Source organism: Saccostrea echinata, unplaced genomic scaffold (assembly GCF_033153115.1).
Source record: "Saccostrea echinata isolate AGI-Se365-2 ecotype Australia unplaced genomic scaffold, CSIRO_AGI_Sech_v1 ptg000086l, whole genome shotgun sequence".
NCBI classification, from domain to species: Eukaryota; Metazoa; Mollusca; class Bivalvia; order Ostreida; family Ostreidae; genus Saccostrea; species Saccostrea echinata.
The window spans coordinates 1,334,385-1,357,673 of NW_026889835.1; the positions used below are offsets into that span (position 1 = coordinate 1,334,385).

A 23,289-nucleotide genomic window follows, 5' to 3' on the forward strand; every position below is an offset into this window, starting at 1 on the left:
TTAAATTTCATACTTCTTTTAATTAAGATAATTTTAAAAAATTCTATAAAATATTGCACAAGACAAACATAGGTAATTAACGATTACGAAGCTCACCTCGACGAATATTACATGTATCTTTAAGTAAGGCAAATTTCACAGCATATTCTTTTTTTTTTTTTAGTGTACATCCCAAGATCAATATCCATGCAAGTTTGGTTTAAGTACAACATTATAGTTACTTGGAAATAGACCTGTTCAAAAAAGTTTATCCTGTTTATTAATCAAGAAAATTTTGGTCAGTTCCACCAACATCCAAAGTAAGTCTGGAAGTTTTCATCCTTAGATGCACCATCTATGCAAATTTAATCATAACAGGCCATAATGTTATACAGCTACTCCAAAAAAATTATCCTGATCACTCATCTGGAAAATGTGGGTCAGATTCAGAATCCAAAGCAAGTCTGGAAGTGACCATCCCTAGCTAAATCATCCATGCTAGTTTGGTTAAATTATGGCTAAAATTCACTCATGTGCAAAATCTAGGTCGAATCCATCATCCGAAGCAGGTTGATCAGCGTACATCCCAATATGTATCATCCATGCAAGTTTGGTCCAGGTAGGGCTTATAGTTACTTAGGTATGGACCTGCTCCAAAAAACTTTAACCTGGTCACTCATCTGGAAAATCTAGGTCAGATCCAGCATCCAAAGCAAGTGTGGTAGTGTTCATCCCTAGATGCATCATCCATGCACGTTTGTTCAAGGTAGAGCTAATAGTTACTTGGGAATAGACCTGCTCCAAAAACTTTAACCTGGTCACTCATCTAGAAAATCTAAGTCAGATCCAGCATCCGAAGCAAGTGTGGTAGTGTCCATTCTTAGATGCATCATCCATGCAAGTTTGTTCAAGGTCGGGCTAATATTTACTTCGGAATGGACCTGCTCCAAAAACTTTAACCTGGTCACTCATCTGGACAATCTAGGTCAAATCCAGCATCTGTAGCAAGTGTGGTAGTGTCCATCCCTAGATGCATCATTCATGCAAGTTTGGTCAAGGTAGGGCTAAAAGTTACTTGGGAATGGACCTGCTCCAAAAACTTTAACCTGGTCACTCATCTGGAAAATCTAAGTCAGATCCAGCATCCGAAGCAAGTGTGGTAGTGTCCATCCCTAGATGCATCATCCATGCAAGTTTGGTCCAGGTAGGGCTTATAGTTACTTAGGTATGGACCTGCTCCAAAAAACTTTAACCTGGTCACTCATCTGGAAAATCTAGGTCAGATCCAGCATCCAAAGCAAGTGTGGTAGTGTTCATCCCTAGATGCATCATCCATGCAAGTTTGGTCCAGGTGGGGCTTATAGTTACTTGGGAATGGACTTGCTCCTAAAACTTTAACCGGGACGCCAACGCCGCCGGTATAGCATAAGCTCATCTTGACTTTGTCGAGGTGAGCTAAAAAACAGATGTCCTGATGGCACTCTATTGTGTTTAAAGTAATTGTTTAAGCAGAGTTCAATGAACTTAATTCTCAACGGAGGCTATCCTTAAAATCATATATTTTGTAACACATTATAGTTTTTTAACACATCTGCCCCTTCTTATCAACGAGTTGCTTCAGAGTGTTGCATTGTGTTAACAGTTTTATTTATCAATAATATGAAGACCAAAAGTTATTTTACATTTTTCATTGCGCGATATCCAATTTTTCTAAAGTTTGTATTTTTTAACAATAATATTTTTAAGATCTTGATAAAATAAAGAGCATGTCTTTTTCTTAGTTGCATTTTTTGTTTACCGGGTATATATGTTATTTTCATTTTACTCACTTCTCATCTGCAATACATGAGTAAATGTAAACGGAGACCTGTACATGCTTAGTATTCATATTATCACAAGTGCTCAAAGAAAAACAAATTGTTACATATGTCGAATTACAATTGAAAGAAGAATTAAGCAGACATATCAAACAGTTTATCCACCACCTCTGCCACGTCCTGTACGGAGTATTTAATGTACTTAGTGGGGTTTTTAGTAAAGTTTAGTCTTTTATATTTATCCAGGAACATTCTGTAAGAAGGAATGATAAAGTCTTTGTTGTCTTTCTTCATTTGTTCACGTAATTCTGGATCTGGAATGGCATATCCTTTCTGACTTCGTAGAATGTCCTCCAATTCTTTGTTGAAACCCTAGAAATTTTAAAATAAAAAAAATAAAATGAACTGCTAGGTATAGAGGCAAAAAACAAGGACAAGAAATGCAAATATATTTAGCATTACACTTGAAAGAAGGCACAAACTTTACTTTCTTTTTCAGTTATACTTGTATGCATACATATACTCACAGAAAATTTGTCTTTGATGTTTTGCTTTTCCTTGTCTTTCAACTAAAAGTAAAAATAAATATTTTGATTAGAATAAGTCTGTCTGACTTACATCATTAAGAATGCATTTATCAGTTTTTTCCCCATACCCTATTGAGCTAATTCATCTTAAATTTTTTTTTATAGAATTATTTGATTAAATGGTGTCAAAAGTAGTGAAATGTAAATGTACCTGAAACATACCTGCTTTATAAACAAATGTAAGTTTAAAAAGTTGATGTACAGTTGCATTTTCCAGACATGTACATGTATGTTTAGACACAGGTGTTATACATACCAGACATTTTTTCTATTTTTGACAGAAGAAAGTTGGGTTATATAAGCAATAATTTAAGTTCTTCAAATTTAAATTAAAAATTGTTTCTATCTTTATGAACGTAAATAAATTTTTAGTTGATGTAGTTCTGCATATGAATTTGATCTAATTAAAGTAAGTGTATATACATTATTAACGAACACAGTATTTTATACACATTGACTACAACAATAATTCTGTGGTTGAATATATTGACCATAACACTTTATATAAAGTTGGCTATTGAAAATCATGTACAGGTTATTATAAATATATAAAAGATATGTACTTTCTCTTGTATAGGCTATAGATACATACAGAAATAGTCATGTCTTAATATAGAATAAAACTACTAAGAAACTTCATAAATTCAGATTTCAGTACACTGTATAACCACTTAAGTACTATATGGCTAGACTTGATAAGTCAGTCCAAGTATACTCACAGGGATCTCAAAGCCCTGTCATTTTCAAAATTGCAAGAAATTTTGTAGGAGTTTTGAATTGCCAATAATTTATTTAAGTCACACACTATCCTGAGTAAAGATAATATTACCAGTAAATTGAAAAACAAATCAACTTAGAGTGTATCTAAATTTTTGTATGTTGAAAATGGTCATTACATTTTTTTTAAATTAGATAATTAACCGACCCTTTCTTTGCTGGACTCCATGGCTTGTATTCTTTGCTGAGATATTGGTTCATTGACCTCAGTGATATAATGCATCACTCTACTCCAACTGAAAGAAAAACAGGCATCTTGGTGTACACATAACATGATTCACATACTTCCTGCTAATTCTGTAATACTAGTTCACTGTAATTAAAGCTGTTTTTTTCCTCATAAAACATACAATGGCTGTCCTGACAGGACCAGATTCTTTCTTATGCAAATTAACTATTCATGTTTCCTAACCTAACACTCTTACTTTAGGTCTTTCAGATAACAGAAAAAAAATGATAACGGATTACCTCAACCGTCCCCCCCCCCCCCCAAATGCTGCATGCAACAATTAACTAATAAATAGAGAAACAGAATACATTTGTACCCCCTGCAACTTATTTGCATGATTGAAATTATAGTACAAGGATTCATGGTGACTTGGAATCAAAAGAATCAAACCTTTCAGAATATGATTTCTTTTGTTCATTGATTCTGTCCTCATAAAATTGTCCCACATCTTTATTCCACGTATGAATAAGATCCAATAAACCAGATCTAAATGAAACATGCATACTTGAAACATAATATTCAATACTTCAGTACAAAATAGCAAATTTTTGAATACATTTCAACTTGTATTTTGAATGCAATGTCAGAAATGTCAATAAATTCAGGTGATTTTTTTCAAGCTTTCAATTTTGAGAAATTATTTAGAATATCAAAATATCTAAACATCAGTACTTTTCAACAGATCTATAGCAAAAACTTTATGAATGAAAAAGCTTGGTTTAAAATCTAAGGAATCTTGATGCATACATAATAAGACTTACTCTACTCAACTCACCTTTTGAGTGACTTCAGTATATAGTGATAATTATTCAGCATGAAGACTGGTCTCAGGGTTGGGTCACTGTAAGTCTCTGCTTTATTGCTCAAGTTCAGACCCAGAGCTGAGAGGGTTTTTGCTTCAAAATAAGAAATTCAAATGAAGTGCATTAAAGGTGTTTAGATACATGCATGTAAAGATAATGTGCATCTTCCTCTCTCTGTCCCCCTTCTCTCAGTAATATTTCATCAAACAAATGTGCATTGGAAATTCTCACAATAGTGCAGCAACCTCTCTCTCTCTCTCCGACTCTCTTTCTGAGACTAAAAATAATACTTACTGATATAGTCTGCAAGTTTAAGTTTACTCTTTTTAGCATCAACAGCTTCTGAAGGAGCTGCTTGTTCTCCTGGGGGAAAAAAATAAAATGGACCATAATATTCAAAGTTGTATTAGCTTTACTCTTTCCTTTGACATTTTTTAGTAAAAACATGAATGCAGACACTTGCAATATGAACTTTAAATGTACTTTTTAAAGCAATCTACATACAGTCTACTTAAGATAGCCATACTTTTTATAACTGGATTAAATCTCATAATATTTCTGGATAAAAGGTTTTCACACTATGAACATTTTTCATTCAACAAATTCTAATTAACCACGGTAAATAATACACACCATGAAGGAGTAACATAGCCCCCGCAGTATCCGCATAATCTAGGAGTGGTTCAAGGAATATGATGGTCTGAAACAGAAGAATAGCTATATCTTTGATATTTCAAGTATATATATATATATATATATATATATATATATATATATATATATATATATAGATAGATAGATATATATATATATATATATATATATATATATATATATATATATATAAAGCACTAAAAATGACCAATGACACGAACAATAAAAATTGTAAAATTTTCGGGACGACCTGTCCCTTCCTCAGGACAAAGAAAAAAGATAAGAAATCATAAAAACAAAGGAAACAGAGAAATAAAAACAACTAGCACTACTACTAAACTACCAAACACTAAATATTTACAGTGTTACATGTTTAATTTGAAGTTTATAAACAGTTGTGAAGAAAGAAATCCGGAGCGCTATGAATTGCGTCTGGTCTATCAGGTGTACTCTGGTGAAGTACCAGAGGTTTATTTTTTATTTTCTTTGACTTTCTACTTCTGAAATCAAGCTTACTGATATATTTAACTTGTATATGATGTTTAATTATATGATATCTTTAACACAAACATGTTTACCAATATCTTTGATATATCAAAGATCAGTCATATGATATGAAAATCTAAAAATCATTCAAATAAAAAAAAATTCTTTTTTCAAAGATGAATATTTCTTATTTTTACCCTATTTGTTAATTCATGCACTGTTCCATCTTTAGGCATTGATGCCTTCTCTGGGTCAGTCTGTTTAAGAAAACAAATTATACTACATAACTGTACTTCACATATATATTTTGGATTATGCATTGAAACTTGGACACTTCAAATAAATAGTTTTTTTTTTTCCAATCATGGATCAAACTAAATATTTTGATGTGAATTCATGTATATTTTCTTAATGTATATTTAAAGAACAAACCTTGATGCTAACAGCAAATTCTTCTAAAGCTTTTGCACCCTACAAAATGATACACAAACAGCTGTACATTGAGCTGTACATTTAACAAGAAATGATCAGAACATTCATCAAACAGCTGTAATGTCCCATCACCGACGATAATAAAAACTTACCGTACTGCCTAAAGTGGATAGCAAAGAAGTCAGTTTAGCTCTGGTGGGTGTGGCACATCCCTGCAAATTGAAATCATTTATTAAAGTATGTCCATGCATCATTTTTAAAGCATATTCATGTATAATCTTTAATATGAATTCATTATTTTCTTTGGGTTAGGGGTGGGTATCTTGGAATCCTGTATCATTTATATGTAGGATATTCTCCTAACATGGCCTGGTGTTCTAACTTTCCATCAGGTGTCTACAGTATAACTAAGTATAATTTATATTAGCAATATCAGAGAGTAGCCATTACCTCTAGAGTGAGATCAAATTCTGGTTTGATGGACCTCAAATGTCGAACCACAGGGAATACAGACAGAACATTGATGAAGTCATGTTTTTCTATACTTTTCTTTGCATTCTTTGCTAACAACTGAAAAACAATATTATTTCATCTTGTAACAAGTAATTATATACACTGATAAATTTTTTAAGGTGAGCAACCAGAAGAAAAGTTTACTTCTCCATTTTTGACAACAGCATCCAGGCCTTCCTGTATAATGTTATCAAACACTTGTCTGTGGTGCTTGTCTGCAATGATACCTGACATCAACTGAGCCTCACTCTGAAATAAATAATCAGGTCATAGAACAGAAATCAGGTCATAGCTAGCAGATTCACTAAAATAGTTTTATGTCATTACTGAAAACTTTCTGATATTCAACCAACTTGGTCCCAGTGTACCTGAATGAGCTTAAGAAGAGCAGATAACTCTGTGATGTAAATGTCCACTTCCACCTCCAGATTTTCCTCCTTTGGGATATCAGTGTGTGAACCCTGTCTCCTGTGTCCTTTAATGAACAAAGAGGTTTATTACAAAGTGGAAGTATCATCTTAAGGATGTCGTAAATTTCTAATTCTATTTTTATATAGTAGGTAAATGCAAGTGTGGGAATCTTGAACAATGTACCTGCTAAATGCCCTGGGGGTCATGAAAAACAAAATTTTGTAGAGGGTCTTAAGCTCTCTCTAACCATGCATTCAGTTTATTTTCAAGATTGCATGAGTAGAAAAGATATTTGAAAATTTGGTTACTTTCAGCAGATTTTACCAAGCCCCTTGAGTCCCAGGTGTACAATAATTATAAAAATAGCAATTTGTGTTCATCTTATATCTAATATGCTTCATATCAACTTTGATGGAAATTAGGAAGGCAGTATTCAAGAAGTTAAAAATATTCAATTGCTAATGGACGATGGGTGACAGACAAGGACCAATTGCAACAGGTCACCTGAGTGACTCATATGACCTAACAAGAAGTAATATCTTCAAGATCTCATAAATTTTGAACATCTAAATTTAATCAAAGTGCTTGTAAATGTAAGTTAAATATCAACATTAATTTATTCAAAAGAAAATCACTTACCGGGATCAAACGGAGACTGCATTAGTGCTGTGGCTGCCCTTCTTTTAAAGGAATGGCTAAATGTTGAAAAAATAATTTTTAATGAAACAAGTTGATAGACTTTTAAGATTTATTTTCGATGGTAAAATCAGCTGAAAGATTAAAATTTACCTTTAAGAATGTTGGAATCAAAAATGTTAAGACAGGAGATATTAAAACATAATTATAAAAACAAGTGGCTCAAGGGCCTAGAATCAGTCTTCTGATACATTGTACAGCCAAACCACTTATATTCTAAGCCTCTTAGTATCCTAAATATCAAAGCCTTCAAATTCCAAAATGAGGTCACCGTGACCCACTTTTTGGTTAACACACTATGAGAACCCAAGATACACGAACTGACAAAGTTGGATGATTCTAAGCCTCTTATTTTCTGAAATATTCAGATATAGCCATGAAATTCCAAAAAGCAAGTCAATGTGACATACTTTTTGGTTGACTCAGTCTATAGACCAATGTGAGTTAACTAAGAAAGTTTGATGATTGTGAGCCTCTTGATATCCTAAATATTGAGAAACAACTATGAAATCACTGTGACCTACTTTTCAGTTGACACACTTCATTGAACTAAGATGCATTAACTGATAAAATTTGATGATTTTAAGCCTCTTAAAAGTATGAAATTCAAAAAATAAGTCACAGTGACTTACTTCTTGGTTGAAACACTCAAGAACCCAAGATGCATCAACTGACAAAGTTTAATGATTCTAAGCCTCTTACTATCAAAAATATTTAGACATAGTTGTAAAATTCCAAAAAGTAGGTCACAGTGTCCTACTTTTTGATTGACACACTCAGAGGACTCAAGATACAACAACTGACAAAGTTTGATGATTCTAAGCCACTTAGTATTTGAAATATTTGATATATAGCCTTAAAATTTGGAAAGTAGGTCACTGTTACATACTTTTTGATTGATATATTCTGAGGTCTTTTAAGATGCATTAACTGACAAGGTTTGATGATCCTAGGTTTCACAGTGTCAAAAATATGCATCTTAAAACAATTATACAAAAAATACCTGTACATTTCATAAAGTAGGTCACTTTGACCTACTTTTTCATAAATATGTTTCAAGGCCCTAAGATGTATCAACTACAAAGTTTGATGATTCTAATCCTCTCAGTAACTGAAATGATGAACTGATCAGAAAATGATTAGACATCAAATTCAGAAAAAAAGGTCATGGTGACCTACTTTTTGGTTGACACACTTCACAGTCTCATGATGCATAAATGGACAAATTTTAATGATCATAGGCTTTAAAGTGTCAAAGATATTCATCAATTTGACAATAAATACCTGCAAATTTCAAAAAGTAGGTCACTGTGACCTACTTTTGAGTCAATTACATGAGGTCCTAGTTCTTATAGTAAGCAAAATATTTAAAATTTTAACGAAAACATAATTTTAGGTCAACTTTGAAGTAACCTTCAGACCGCACCCTAGCCCCAGAGTGATGCATAAGTTTGGTGATAATCTGCCCAGTGGCTCTTGATGAGAAGATTTTTTAGTAACCACTAATTTTGTTTTTATTTCCCTAATTATCTCCCCTTGTTCAAAGGTCACATCCCTATTTTTAGTACAAATGAAAGCCCTTGGGCCATGGATACTCTGAGACAAATTTAAAAATTGGTTAAGGGGTGTTTGAGATGTGGCCCATATTCCAAAAAGTTGATGCACAGCAAACTGGCAATAGGATTAGCTCTTTCAACCATTGGCTCAGAAGAGCTTAAAATGTATCTTAAAGTTTTCTTTTTATCTATGATTTGACCACTGTCAACACACCTATTTTTGCTGAAAATTTTTTATTATTTTTTATGACCAAAACTGAACTACATGTAATTCTTTTTCAATGCAGCAAATGACCACCATAATCGACATTGTCTTTTCATGGTTTATCATCTTATTCCATTTCAAAACCTATTGTTTTCATTTCAACAACCTGGTAACGTGTTTATGTTTTGGTAACATAGGCTTCATTCATTCAAACTGGTATCCACGTGATTTGACAATTATACTGTTACTTGATCCTTTTATATCTGATACAACTTTTGTACACACACACGCAATGGATTGAAAATATATAAAAATACCAAAAAATATACAACTAATATCAAGGAAAAAAGTGACAATGTTGGTGATTCTTCTTTCCTGCTTTACACTAATTCTATCCAGTGTTCATTCAGGTAATACTTAATGCATGCTTTCTCACCTTAATATTTCATCCTTTCTTTCTATAAAAGTTCTTGCATTCAATGAACATTTTTTGAAATGCATATTAACATTTGAATGAAAAAGGATAACCCATCCTTTGTTTATCCATGTAAACTTATATTCAATTTGAAATAAGTATATACATGCATATGTATTAAACATTACTTTAACAATCATTCCATTGATCTCAAAAATAACAATAATTGTATTTAATGTTTTTATGATGAATCAGAGATAAAACTTCAGTTCTTTCAAACTTACTGCATGTAACCCCCCCCCCCCCCCCCCACCTTTCCATCTGAAAACACTTTCTACATGTTTAGTTAAGTCAATGGTACATATACATATACATGTCTATTTGTTGTTTCTGCTATTTTTGAGAGTTAACTATTTTACAGTTTTAGAGTTCACTTATAATTACATTGTAGCACACTATATTCGACTTGGTTGTATGAAAGAAATTCCAGGACGACTTCTGAGAGCCAAGGCAGGAGTGTTAAAACTAAACAGTCCTTGGCACTGTGAGCAATTCTGCCAAGGTTATACATATTTTGGGGTTCAGGTACAGTCAAAATGTACAACTGATATAATATGAAAATGAAAATCATCAAATATGCATTAAAGAAACTGCATTTATAGAAGGATCAAATTTATGTTATTGACACAAGGAATTTTATTTTCAAACTATTATTTAAAAAAAAAAAAAAAAAAAAAAAAAACAGTATTGTTTTGTGAATCTGTAACTTTACATGTTTGAACTTAAAGTATTTAAGGAAAACTGTAATATCTTTTTCTTTAGTTTCTATTTGAAGTAAAAATTTTGAATTTTGAAGTACCCTGGTACAAAGTATTATCAAATATTTTAAAATTATATGACAGAAAAAAAAATCACAGTTCATTAAATTCAAAAAATGATACATGAATAATCTCAGTATAGTCTAAACTTGTATGAGGTTTTATTCCACCTTGACAAATGATGTAGCAATTTGAAATATTCTTTATACATACTAAGCATACTAAGTACTTAGTATTCTATTTCTAGTAATAGCAGCAACACCTTTCATTTATCACAAAAAATAAAAATTATTAAACAAATTATAAACTTCATGTAATCTACATTTTTACTTGGTTTCCTAATCAGACAAAAGCTATTGAAGTAGCACTTCAAAATTGTTTACAGGCAAGCAAACACAATAAACCCGTTTACCAATGCACAAGTTCGTCTGAAATACTAGTAGCATTGTCGCAAACCACAGTCAAAATGTATGACCCTCTCCTATTCTGGACATGGTTGAATGAGAACAGAATATTTCGTAGCTCATTAAAGTATAGACCAATGCGGGTAAAGCATAGTCAGAAAATGACCTTTGATGCGACCTTTCAATATCTAATCGCAGTTAAAGGTCAAGATCTAGTAAATGACTTTAGACCGTCTTTTCAGTGCTAGATCCATTATGACGTCATAATCAATTTAAACTTTCCTTTTCCCGTATTCTACAGCTCCAATAGAATTATGTAGAAAATAAAGTATTTTCATGGCATTCAATTTGAAATCATGTGAAAAGTAATCCCGATACCTATATTCAATTTTACATTATTTTAAAGAAGAGGCTAAGAACATACAAATTACCGTTTTCTGAGAGACTGTAGGCAAACTGAATACATTTCCTTCGTCTGATATGGAAAAAACTCCCATATTCGTGACTGGCTTTCATAATTTTTCATTGAAAATGACAGTTTACAAGATGGTTTTTCGTCTTGTTTTCTTGCAAATTATGCCCCGATACACCTTATTTGACCGAGCTATAGTTATAAAGCATCATAAAAGGAATTTATTTCTCAAGTTTGAGAAATCTGTAGGCTCTTTTCATTTACTAGATCTTGACCTTAAGTAATATTTATTGTATATCATTGAATGTATTTATGTGATCAAACAACCATGAGTAGGAGAGAGCTAACGTAAGCGGACTCCAGGCAGAGCTTGATATGATGTACTAGTAGTTGAACTAATCAAAATTTAAAGCTTCCATCATTTATTTGAAATCAAGAAGCTCAAAATACATATATACAATATTGTTATTTCAGTATAGCAAGGAATGTTTCTGTGGGAACCAGTTGATTTTTCCTATAACTCCGAGTACAGCATGCACAATGGCATGTGAAGGGAACCGTCTATTGGTCTGTGGTGGAAGCTATGCTATTGATGTTTACCAAAGAGTTCCTTAATCACTTTATTATCAGTCTTTATGCCCAACATAAATAATGGTAGGAATATCTTTTAAGAATAATATACATAATGAGGCAAATATTTCCTATACAAAATATCAGTAACTTTATAAAGATTAGGAAAATTTTGATCTCTTCAAACCTACCTCATTTTTGGACATAATTTTGTTGAATGATAAAGACAGGTACAACTTTATAATGATATAGTGATCATGTAATTACGGAAGCCCAATAGTGCAAACCAAAAATAAATAAACAAAAACGAAATTATTAAATAAAGAAAACGAAATTATTAAATAAAGAAAAACGAAATTATGAAATAAAGAAAACGAAATTATTAAATAAAAAGCAAACGAAATTATTAAATAAAGAAAACGAAATTATTAAATTAAGAAAACGAAATTATTAAATAAAGAAAAACGAAATTATGAAATAAAGAAAACGAAATTATTAAATAAAAAGCAAACGAAATTATTAAATAAAGAAAACGAAATTATTAAATTAAGAAAACGAAATTATTAAATAAAGAAAACGAAATTATTAAATAAAAAACTGAAACTAAAATACGGAATTTATAGATGTGCATGGTAAGGGCCTGAACCCATGAATCATTCCATAAAGCGCACGTGTTCTATGACCTGATTTTGTTTCGACATTAAAACAAGTGTGATATTTCCATTTACACTCAGCTATTCCCGCATCGATAACATAACCAGTTGGAGTAGACAATCATAATAGATGAATAGGGGAGAATTTTACCTTTGGTTATCCAATATGCTTAGATCTATGTTTTTATCTTACATTAACATGATTAATGTGAACTTAATTTGACCAGTCTGATGAATTGGCCAGTGATGACAAGTTTATGTTAGTATTAGCTTTCTTAAACCCTCAACTCAGAAGGTCTTATTATTAGCAAACAATGAATCTGGACATGAAACATCAAAGAGATTATGCTAATAAATTGCACAAATATTTAAGATATACATGTCTGTTAAGATTCCGTTGTTTACAACTGCTGAGCCTTATAACATTTAGGAAATTCCCATGGTTATACATCTTTTTTTTCAATTATAGCACAGTACAAAAAATGCTGTAAAATGATACGTTACCGATCGGAACCCATTATAAATTATTGTTTAAAGAGAGCAAGTGCAAAAATTAAACAAGACAAAGTTTTTACAATGAGTAGATTTTAATGATTGCTTACTTTGTTAAAAATTAAGCAAAACACCTCTAATTTCTTGCACAGGCGCTCCCCATGTAATTCTGTAAATGACGAATGATAAGTATATATATATATATAGGTCTACCCCTCAATACTATAAAATCAACAAGGTTGATTTTATAGTATTGAGGGGTACACCTATATATATATATATATATATATATATATATATATATATATATATATATATATATATATATATATATATATATATACTTATCATTCGTCATTTACAGAATTACATGGGGAGCGCCTGTGATTTCTTGGTCATTTATCAAAGCATAATTAGAAGTGATGCACTAACTATTTGTTCTCACATATTCTAAATGACAAATTCTAAATCTGTATTCATAAGTCAGTGATAGTTGTGAATAAACAATGCACACACTTGCATAACAAATCCAACAAGTATTCAAATCATTCTCTTTATTGTTTTAACAACCTAAGATTTATGGGTACACAGATAGGGCACTAGGTTTAGTTCGGGGGGAATTCAGCGATACGATACGCAAGGCCTTGACCTTTCAGCGATTCATGAGCTCTTTTGGAATGTCATTAATTTTATGTAAGCAGAAACAGCCATCCTCGCTACGTCCAGGCTTACAGGCTCAAACTTTGACGTTGTGGGGATGCGACACAGCATCAAATTCCCGTAAACAAAATTGAACAGTTATTAATCATTTACTTTACAAATGCGAATTATAGGCTGTGAGCACATAATGTTTTCCTACGTTTGTCAATTTGACATTTATCTAAGTTTTTTTTTTCATTTCCCCCACACTTGTTTCAATGTCGAAACAAAATCAGGTCTATAGAATTATTGAGTGATGCTTTATAACACATGCGCTTTATGGAATGATTCATGGGTTCAGGCCCTTACCATGCACATCTATAAATTCCGTATTTCAGTTTCAGTTTTTTATTTAGTAATTTCGTTTTCTTTTTTTAATAATTTCGTTTTCTTTATTTAATAATTTCGTTTGTCTTTTATTTAATAATTTCGTTTTCTTTATTTAATAATTTCGTTTTCTTTATTTAATAATTTCGTTTTCTTTACTTAATAATTTCGTTTTCTTTATTTAATAATTTCGTTTGTCTTTTATTTATTAATTTCGTTTTCTTTAATTAATAATTTCGTTTTCTTTATTTAATAATTTCGTTTGTTTCTTTATTTAGTAATTTCGTTTTCTTTATTTAATAATTTCGTTTTTTATTTAATAATTTCGTTTTTTATTTAATAATTTCGTTTTCTTTATATAATAATTTCGTTTTCTTGTTTCTTATTTTTTTGGTTTGCACTATTGGGCTTCCGTATGTAATAATATAAATACAAATGCTACTTAGTACCTAGTTGTATTCTAAATAATTGCATTGAATATAATATAAATATTCATTCCTTCATCAATAGTATTTAAAATATTTCTTTATTTCAGAAAAAATCTACTACAGATCCATTATAAAGCTACAGGAGAGCTTTTATTTTTGTAAAAAGCAAATTAAAAGATGTAAACTTTACAGAACAATACATGTTAACCTTTGATGAAAAATCAAAACCACATAGAACTCAGAAACAGTAGAACTGCTTGCATTAATTTTGCTGTTTTTGGTTTTGTCATGATTTCTTAAAGCTTTCAAGCAATTAAAATGAATATCATTAGTCAGATATAATTAAATATGCAATGGAAATTCAGATGTTATTTATAATGTTTGTATCAAACATATTTTGCTTACTTTCAAAACAAGCCAGAGTATTTTGGTATGTAATCTATAAATCATGGATGTGTAAATAAAACCATTGTTTACTGTTGGTTGTATGTTTATGACCTGCCTTCTTAATTCTAGAACTGGTGTAGCAAATGAGAGTTCAAAATTGGCAAAGTTGACCTTCAAAACTAGTATCAATAATCTAAAAATATGAAGGTAATTTACCAGTGTGAAAAAAAATTCTCAGTATAAATAAAAACCTTTTTTTGAGAAGCCATTTGAGGAATGCAAGATTCAATTGGACAGAAGTAGGCAAAAAATTGGCTTAAAGAGCTGAAAACTTAAAAAGCTAAGGGGTTAACATGTATATTGAATGTATACAATTTTTATTGAATAGTTCTCAATACCAGTACCTGAAGTGCTTTTTAACAGCTACCAGTACTCTAAATTAATGTAATAGTGCCATTAAATTAAAATTATTTATGAGGTCCACCAAAATAAGATACCAAAATGAATATATTCCTGATGTACATTAAGTACAATAGGTTAAACTTTTTCTTAAGTATTGTGAATTTTGTTGTCTCGATTATAAATATAATTTTTCCAATTTTGAATTACATGTAATGTGTTCTTGATAGGCATTTCTAGTTCATCCTTATTCAGAAAGCTATACTGTTGTAAAGTTTTAAAATTGATAGCAATGCTCCATAAATGTGCCAAACAATCCACAACCAAAAATTTAACTACATTTTAATTATGCTTTATGGGGAAAAAAACCCATACAAAATGCCTGGATCAATACAATATTATATTGGGCAGAGACACAGTAACACAGCTAACTGTCCTAAGGATTTAATGACAAAGTATAAACTCACGCCATTTTCCTGTAGCTCTTTCTGCCTGGTGTATCTTTGGAAGCTTTCATCTTACCAGCCTGCAATAAAAAAAATCCTTTTTATATTTGAATATCCACATATTGAAATGTCATCTTTTGAAAAACAGTTTTTACTCACTACATGTGTATATGTAGTACCGGTATACCACCTGAATGACCCAAATAGCTAATTGTATGTAGGATGAAGTCACAGGAACTGCAGTGCCCTCCTTGTAAATTCAATGACAAATAAATCAATAATTTTGGAAAACTGTCTTTTTTTGAAAACCAGATATGAATATAAAGCTATACATGTGAAAGAATTACGGGTTTTTCTCAGTATTCATGGAGGCTCATTACAGATACAAAACTTCCTTAGAACACTAGCCTCTGGGAACTGCTTTATCTTGTAACTGGGAAACATCACAGTAAACAGCATCACTAAACACAAATAAACAAGACTAGCTTACAGATTACAAATAACTATTGTAACAATCCTTTCTACCATACAACTAAAAGAAGCTGCAGAGGATAGAAATTATAGAGGACACTGTCTTACTGAAATAAGTCTAGCAGAGAGTATACATGTATTTTACCTGAGCAGGAGATCCTCCCATAGTAAACAGTGACACACTGCTGCCTGTGGATGTCTTCAGGTGGTCCTTTAACCTGGAAACAAAGAATGACATTTCATTCAACAAAATGCAACAGAAAATGGGAGTAATAAAATCTCCTTTCTTCATAATACATGTACATGATAATTTAAAAAAAAATTACTGAACATGGCTGTAGAATGTCTATATATTATGACATTATGTATTGATTCATCTTATATCATTCAATTAACATACTGTTAATGTAATTTTTTTTCTACAGGTCATAATTCCACGGAATCAAAATTTCTGTTCATTCCATGGGTAGAAATTAAAACAGATTTCTTGTATTGCCATTGTATGTCTTGACTTCGAAGTAAACTGTGACAAATTTCTACTTAAAGCAATATGAGCTGCAACTTTGATGTCAGAAATTTTTGTTGCAAAATTGTAAATAACTATTTCAATGACAGGAAAAAAGAATGTTTACAAATTTCTGTTGCTTATATTTGCGATAGAAGAACTATTTATAAGCTTTGATTGAAGCAAAATTACATTATTGTCGTCCTGTGCAATATTGATTTCTTATATAATACTATATATATTTGATTGTACAGAATCCTTTATTCTGAAGCAATTTGATACTTTATTTCTGTCTCATTGATCAAAAAGGTTTAAATTACATACAAATTTATCATAATAACACATTTTAACAGCAAAATAAAATTCTCAAAAATGCAGCTCAAATTGCTTTAAAATTTGTGACTCCCTATATATAGTGTAAATTGATCCCACTTTGAAAAAAGTACCGGTACATCTACAGTACATCTGGAGAAAAAAAATTATTTGTTTAACCTATCAATTACCATAGACTTGTTAAGGTTGATTAAGTTGTTAGCAATTTAGCTAATATTTTTTTCATAAATTTCATTGGACATATTTAACATGGATAATTTTGATAATGAATGGTGACTCAAACCTATCTATCTTTCTTCCAGTTTGAGAGCTCCTCATTTTTTTTTTTCACAATACCTTACCCTTGCAGAGATCTGATCAGCATGGATGATCTAGCTTTGGTATAGTCCTTCATATACTCTGTATTCTTAGTGTTATTGAAAAGCCAAGAGGAGATCAGGCCAAGTTCATTCAGAATTTTCTCCGGTAAATGCTCCAGCTGGATATCAGATTTATCATCTGATCCCTGTAGCTCTGAACATAAAAAAAGTACAATTTCAGTATTGATCTGTGATTGAAGTAATAATGAAAACATATACATCTTAATGAGAAAAAAGTATTTCAATCCCTTTACAGTAACAAAATCCTGTCGGATCTTGATGTATGACTTTGAATAACACTTTACTTAAAACTTGACCAAATGAACCACTTAACATAAACTCACAAGACAGGAAAGTACACCACTCATACAATTGATTTCTAAAAATCTTGCAAACAGGTTTTACTTTTTAATTTCATCAACCTAATTAATATCAGATCTTTGATCCACTCCAAAAGTTTGACAGTTGCTTTCTTTTGCACAGTCACAATCAGAACTTTGGAGTGGAACAAAGATCTAGTTTTCATCAGAATGAATTTCAATTAGTTTAAAGTACATCCAAAAGACAATGATACTTCTTATGGTAATAGAGTTCAAACTAAATTGATCAAATACAAGCCAAAACTTTACTCTGCAGAACATGGTTAAAAAAAATAGGTTTATGCCCTTTTTTTTTTTTTTTTTAGAAATAAAAGATTGATTTGCTGACATGTTTCATTAATCAATTCAAACAAGAGTCCTATGGGCCACAGTGTATACCTGAGCACTTTGGTTAGAGATAAGCAATAATCAATTCAGTACTTAAAATTTAAATATGTAAGTGGTCTCACCCTAACCCCTGGGGAGGGGGGTGTGATATGAACAAATTCATCTCTATAATAATATGACTATTCATGGCTTTGCTGTTCTTAAGAAGATTTTTAAAGATTATTTCCTATCCCAGGTAAAACTTGGATTGCCTAATGTGACCCCACCCTATCCCCAAGGGTCATGATTTGAACAAACTTGAATATACACTATATAAAGCTGCTTTCACATAAGTTTCATATTTTCTGGGCAAAGGATTTTTGAGAAGAAGATTTTTGAAAGATGCCATTTAAATTTCACTCATTTTTAATTATCTCCCCTTGAAAGAGGGTGTGGCCCTTCATTAGAACAAATTTAAATCCACTTCACCCAAGGATGATTTGTGGAGAGTTTGGTTGAAACTGGTCCAGTGGTTCTGGAGAAGAATTTGAAAATATGAAAAGTTTATGACAATGACAATAACAACGACAACAACGACAGAAAAAAAAAATTTGATCAGAAAAGCTAACTTGGGCTTTGGCTCAGGTGAGCTAAAAGAGACAATGAAGTTTCCTATGGAGTTCAAATTCCAGATCTCACATGTGACTTACCCTCATCTGTTGAAATCATGTCGAGGATCATGACTGGAGGTACAGGCCTACAATGTCTGCCCAGCAGGTTCCTGAACTCAATCACTAAAGCCTCCTTCCCATCATCATACATACGGATCTGACAATGTTTATCTTAAAAACTCAGATTAAGTATTGATTAACAATCTCAATTATTGTTTACTATATTCTTATCAGTATCAATGAATGTTTCTTACTTATATTCTTATATATAAGCAAAACCGAGTAATTAGCATAAGAGAAACAGAGCAAATCTTACCACATCTGTAAGCTCCAGGCTGGTTGGGTTATGTTTGTTGAAATAGTTATGAGCCTGCACTAATCTGTCCATGATTGATAGATACTTCTCTAATCCACAATTGTGAGGCCTGCAAAGGCAAAACAGAATTTTTTTTATCAGAAGCCTATGAGCCACAATTTTTTTCCATCTCACATCAGTATTCTTCAGCATTGTTTTCTTTAAAACTTATTTACTTACGAAAAATTCACCAGAAAAACATAAATTACATTGTACCTGATTGCTTTGATTCATATTCAATCTTATTGGACAGGGTGAGAATAAAGTACTTTCAATGCATTCTAGATCAGTTAAAATCTGATGAGGCTAAATTGATATCATTGCAATTTGTCCAAACTGACCGGTAAAACTTTGGTTCATTACTGTCCTAAATTACAGCCCAGCCTAGTTAGAATGCCTTTTAAAATAAACTGATTCGTGATATAATTCATGGTATGAATGTGTTCTTTCTTTAAATCATTATTACCATGGGGACAAGTGGTTACAAATTTGTACTTGTCTCATGGGATTTGTTTTTTTGTGATAGAGAAACAACGCATTGTATTGTCATGTTATTTACCCCATGCTCAAGCCAGATGTATGGAAATTTACATCCGGCTTACTAACCAATCAAATATCGTGTTACAAGCTAGATAGGAAATAATAGTCTGGACCACCTTTACTCAACATACTTTAACATCAGTATCTCAGATGATTGGATATCTTGAAGTTTTTTCTTAGCAACATCCATTTCAAGATAACAAGGTTTGACTATTTGAAACCAGAAGAAGAACCTCTGTATGAGGTTTTGTGATTGGATATGCATTTGTTTGGGGGAAAAAAGACCTGTCTCAGCAGTACAGACATGCTGGCCATTGGGAAATTCAGATAGTTCTAGAGTAAATATGCTGAAAATAATTTGCACCAGGTCTGATTCCTCTTCTGGAGAAAATGTTAATTTGTATCAGTGATTCATAGGTCTTGTGTGTAATGCTGGGTGCACTGAACATAAACAGCACTTCTCCAGGACCAGTAATTGATTGATTTCTGCTTGGCCTTGTGACTAGATTATTCCTTTTCCTGTTGAAGTTTAGATTATGCTAAATTCTTTGATGACCGATTGACATCAACAAGCTCTGATTATCAAAAAATGTCTCTGCACCACTTAAGATAAACAGCTTATCACAAAAATGTAAGGTGCTAGGAACAGTTATCCAATGAATGTTAATAAATGCATTTTTGTTCTAATAATAAATCCATGCATTTTGAAAATATACCCTTCTTTTATGAATTCCTCAACTTCTTTTGCAACATGATAGTAGCCCAGCACATTGTCAAGGGTTACCATAGTCTTTTCTATATCTAGGAACCTTGTAAGGAAAATTCTGGCTCTTTAAAAAAGCACAAAAAATTAATAGGAAAGGGCACTATTCTTAACAAAGCAAAAAATATAAAGAGAATGAATACATGTATGTCACACATTCAGGGAGCTATTAACATGAGCAATTTTTGCAATAAAAGTGTTGCAAAATATTTATCAATGCATAAGAAAATGGTATTATTAGAAGTATATATTTTATTACAAATTTCCAACCAGTAGAGCTAAAGCAAACTGTATTTAATCTTTTAAGGAAACGGATACGTTCTTGTCTTCTTCTCAACATTTCAGTTTCATTATATACAGGCTCTACTGTATTTTCCAGTTTCCTGAGACGGTTTTCAAAGCTCTGCAGAATTGTCAGCATGTTGTTAGTGTTGGTGTTGCTCTTATTTAAGGCTTCCTTCAAATTTAGCAAATTATTCTTCTCCTGCAATTAAAAAATAAAACAAAGCAGATTTTAAAAAATACATGAGAATTTTTTATATATTCTATCAGTGCATAGTATCTATTTAAGATATATTACTAAAGTCAACCTCAGGTATTCCTCACACATTTGCTCTGGAAAAATATAGCTTATAGCAGATACTACTTTAAAACAAATTTTTAGAATGTCAGTGTATATGTATTATGTGGAAGTGATCAAGTTTAACATAATAAGATTCTGAAAATTTTACATTTTCCTAACAATGAAAATAATTATCATTCATATCCTAATGCCTCCTGCCTCCTCATTTTTTTTTTTAAAAATAATATATTGAAGGTGTGACCGTTAGGGTGACCACAGATACGTATCAATTGATACATGCATGTACCTATTTAGTTTTACCTTAGATCCACCTCTTCAAATCGCTCGAGACATTCGGAAGGTCTAAATTCTGACGTCATATGTTAGTTGCATTACCATTTACAATGAAGTCTAAATTGTACAAATTTTAACCAAAAAATGTTTACCTACTATATATCTGCAATACCCATTCAATCAAGGTGAGTTTATTATTTGGGGAGCTTTTGTTCTTATCGTGAGAATATAGTTAGCAGAGGAGTATATGCATTGCCTTGTGGGTCTCACGGTAATTGTGGAAAAAAATCATTTGGATCAATGAGCAAAGTCTAAAATATTTCTTCTCTAACACTTAGAGGTTTTGTTTTAAGAGCTCCTTACTGGAATAATATTTATTTTTTCTAAATGAAAATTTAAATGTAATATTAATTGTTAATTTTCTTTAAAGGTGCTTGGACACAGATTTGAAGTTAATATTTTCTAAAATTTTCTGTATAATTTCATGACTTATATGTTGCTATAGCATTTCATACTAAAATATAATAAAAATCTTATTTCATCTGGAAGTTATTAAAACTTCAAATTTCTGGACGCGTTGGATTTACACATCCTTGCGCTTTCACAAATTTTTATTTTATTCTTAATACTTAAGAAAAGTGGCAATTTTGTTGTGTATTAATAAAAAATATTAAAACTATAACCCAGAAAATTCAGAGTAGAAATGTTCGAAAGCAAAACCCACTCACAGTATTGTAAGTCCATGCTCAGTGGTGTGTGCAGAGTTTAACAATTGAACACACTCGGTGAATCGTAAACATTAACAATAACAGAGCTTGTGCCCTGTTTACAAAAACAGTTTACGTTCCACGGGTGTGTTCAATTTGTTAAACTCTGTACACATCACAGAGCACGGACTGAAAATACTGGTGAGTTGGTTTTGCTTTCGAACATTTCTACTCTGAATTTTCTGGATTATAGATGTAATATTTTTCATTAATACATAACAAAATCGCTTCTTTTCTTAAATATTAAGGATAAAGTTAAAATTTGTGTAACTGCAAAGATGTGTTAATCAAACGCGTCCCGGAATTGGTAGTTCCAATAATTTCCAGATAAAATAAGTTTTTAATTATATTTTGTGTGAAATGCTATTGCAATATATAAGTCGTGATATTATACAGAAAATTTGAGAAAATATTAAGTTCAAATCTGTGTCTAAGCACCTTTAAGGATGAAGTTGCAAATTCAGTGCACCTTTTTGTGGTTCAGTATGCATATTTATGATAAATCTAATATATTTGATCCATGATTTTGAATAAAAGATTTACAAATTGACAGATGCAATTACTTTTGTTTTTATTCCAAGAACATTGTTTTAAAACAAAGTTATATTGATCTCATTGTACATCCTATTTTATAGTGAGCGCAATGAGCAGCGCAAAGCGCCAATGTCACTCAGAGCTCTTAAAACAATGCCTGGGCAAAGAAAAAATTCGAACTTTGCACATTGATCCAAATTAATTTTTTCCGCAGTAACCTGTGGTCCCATAATGATTTACGAATATCATCTTGCCACAAACTACAAGAAATAAAATCACATTGATTTAATGGATATTGCAGGAGATTAAACATTCCTCATTAAAATTAGTACTGTTCAGGCTTCGGTTTGGTAATTTGACGTCAGAGTCTAGATGCACCAAATGTCACGTGCGGTTTGAAGATACGGATGTTAATTAAAACTGAATAGCTATCTGCGCTCGCCCTAACGGTCACACCGTCAACATATTAAAGAATAAAGCCATCTCGTATAAAATAAAAAGAAATAAAAATAAAAATTTCATCCTTTCCTTTTTATTTCCTTAATGAATATCAGTCAATGTCAACAAATGTTATTTACATTAAGATCATAATACAAACCCTTTCAAGTTTATTGTCAATATCTGCTTTCTGAATGCTTGTCGTACTCATCCTGTCAAATTTATTTATTTTCCTCTACACCCAATAATTAGTCAATGTTGATTTTCTTCATTTTTCAGCTAGCATTAAAATCATGCCTTGAAAAACGTTTGTCTGATTATGACATATTCCGATGTTGTCGTAAAATATTGTAACTGATCATAGGCCTAATAGTGATGATGTTAAAATGTAATATTAGATTTTTAAAAGAATTTAC

At 31.4% G+C, this 23,289-nt stretch overlaps 2 protein-coding genes across 2 annotated transcripts; one reads left to right on the top strand and one right to left on the bottom strand.

The window, feature by feature from the left end:
- On the bottom strand, window positions 1-23,134 carry LOC133176978 (exocyst complex component 7-like). Its single transcript, XM_061312048.1, has 22 exons — window positions 23,034-23,134; window positions 20,597-20,762; window positions 20,232-20,316; window positions 18,937-19,045; window positions 18,660-18,777; window positions 17,246-17,417; window positions 16,212-16,284; window positions 15,617-15,675; window positions 7,328-7,383; window positions 6,646-6,752; window positions 6,422-6,526; window positions 6,215-6,334; window positions 5,917-5,976; window positions 5,765-5,803; window positions 5,530-5,589; window positions 4,826-4,892; window positions 4,487-4,555; window positions 4,165-4,285; window positions 3,780-3,875; window positions 3,309-3,396; window positions 2,324-2,365; window positions 1-2,168 (listed from the first exon to the last, which is right to left on the bottom strand). The coding sequence occupies exons 1-22, from the start codon at window positions 23,082-23,084 to the stop codon at window positions 1,932-1,934; spliced, it is 2,100 nt and encodes a 699-aa protein (XP_061168032.1). The 5' UTR covers window positions 23,085-23,134; the 3' UTR covers window positions 1-1,931.
- On the top strand, window positions 9,498-11,830 carry LOC133176979 (uncharacterized). Its single transcript, XM_061312049.1, has 3 exons — window positions 9,498-9,555; window positions 10,012-10,145; window positions 11,669-11,830. Exons 1-3 carry the CDS (start codon window positions 9,501-9,503, stop codon window positions 11,807-11,809), a joined length of 330 nt encoding a protein of 109 aa, XP_061168033.1. The 5' UTR covers window positions 9,498-9,500; the 3' UTR covers window positions 11,810-11,830.
- Window positions 23,135-23,289: the final 155 nt, after the last annotated feature.

Bases quoted from the DNA above. Each gene is read 5' to 3' on its own strand.
- LOC133176978 (XM_061312048.1), bottom strand. From the start codon at position 23,084: ATGAGTACGACAAGCATTCAGAAAGCAGATATTGACAATAAACTTGAA. The intron at 6,753-7,327 runs GTAAGTGATTTT...TGTTCATTAAAG, and splicing joins GCAGTCTCCGTTTGATCCCG to GACACAGGAGACAGGGTTCA. The intron at 3,876-4,164 runs GTGAGTTGAGTA...TGTTTCATTTAG, and splicing joins ATACTGAAGTCACTCAAAAG to ATCTGGTTTATTGGATCTTA.
- LOC133176979 (XM_061312049.1), top strand. From the start codon at position 9,501: ATGTTGGTGATTCTTCTTTCCTGCTTTACACTAATTCTATCCAGTGTT. The intron at 9,556-10,011 runs GTAATACTTAAT...ATTACATTGTAG, and splicing joins TCTATCCAGTGTTCATTCAG to CACACTATATTCGACTTGGT. The intron at 10,146-11,668 runs GTACAGTCAAAA...TTGTTATTTCAG, and splicing joins ATACATATTTTGGGGTTCAG to TATAGCAAGGAATGTTTCTG.